Source organism: Trachymyrmex cornetzi, unplaced genomic scaffold, assembly GCF_001594075.2.
Source record: "Trachymyrmex cornetzi isolate Tcor2-1 unplaced genomic scaffold, Tcor1.1 scaffold4202, whole genome shotgun sequence".
In the NCBI taxonomy this organism is placed as follows: domain Eukaryota; kingdom Metazoa; phylum Arthropoda; class Insecta; order Hymenoptera; family Formicidae; genus Trachymyrmex; species Trachymyrmex cornetzi.
This window is the reverse complement of record NW_017298965.1, coordinates 1-993: the sequence shown is the minus strand read 5'-3', so window position 1 is coordinate 993 and position 993 is coordinate 1. Positions and strand designations below refer to the sequence as shown.

Genomic DNA, 993 nt, shown 5'->3' with positions numbered 1-993 from the left:
GAGAGCTTCCTTTATTACTGCATCTAAATATTTGAGTTTATTAACAGCTTCATAAGTTACGTTTCCGTCCGATTCGTTCAAGAGCTCATCTATCTCTTGTCGCAATTTGACCCGAATACTTGGATTAGTTGCGATTTTGTATGTTATAAAAGACATCACGCTTGAAGTAGTTTCAAAGCTAGCGAAATAGAAAGCGTAGGCTTGCGCGACAATATCGTCCACATCCAATTGTATTTGACCCTCTTTACCTCTGTTATCCAACATTAATTGTATCATATCCGGACGTGAAACATGCTCAGCATTGCGAATGACAATCTCGTTCTTTATCCTACTCTCAAAATACTTCATTTCTGAATTATTTAACAATTTTATATTGAGTATTCGTCCAAGCTTTGGAAAGGTTCTAATAAAAATGTACTTTATGCTGCGTATTGCTGACATATAAGTTATATCTTTGCCACAAACATAAAACTTGTTTGTCGGATTTCTTATAGAATCGATCTTCATTCCGTAAATACATAAGGCAACGACATCGTTCGTATATCTATCGAAGATATCTTTCATATTAACGTCGCTTTTATCCGCTGGCAGTGTTAACATCAATTCAGCAAAATCCGCAGCATGTTTCGACATCAAAGTAAATATAGTCTTCAGCTTATGAGACGTAAAGAACGGAGATAGTAGATTTTTTACGTGTCGCCATTTTGCGTTTTGTAGGCCAAACAGATTCTGTGAAAGCACATAGTCATTAGTATCAGCTAAAGCGGGATTATTGGTAAATGTGTCGAAATTCTTGATGACAACATCCTTGATCACTTCCGGATCACGGAGCATAAGAACAGGCTTCGTTGTAGCGTAAAATCCAATGTATTTTGCGTCTCGATTAAAATAGTATATTTTTCTGGTGAAATCGACAAATGACATTTGGCAAAATATAATTGGTACCATGGCACCTAGTATTGGAATAGATGGTATGTGGATGATACCATTTCT

General features: G+C 36.3%; 1 protein-coding gene across 1 annotated transcript; it reads right to left on the bottom strand.

Annotated features, from left to right (window-relative positions):
- Window positions 1–6: 6 nt before the first annotated feature.
- LOC108764416 (cytochrome P450 9e2-like) lies at window positions 7–948 on the bottom strand (the record flags this gene model as incomplete). Its single annotated transcript, XM_018512664.1, has 1 exon — window positions 7–948. A coding segment is annotated over exon 1 (942 nt), but the record flags the coding sequence as incomplete, so codon positions are not given.
- Between the last annotated feature and the right edge of the window lie 45 nt (window positions 949–993).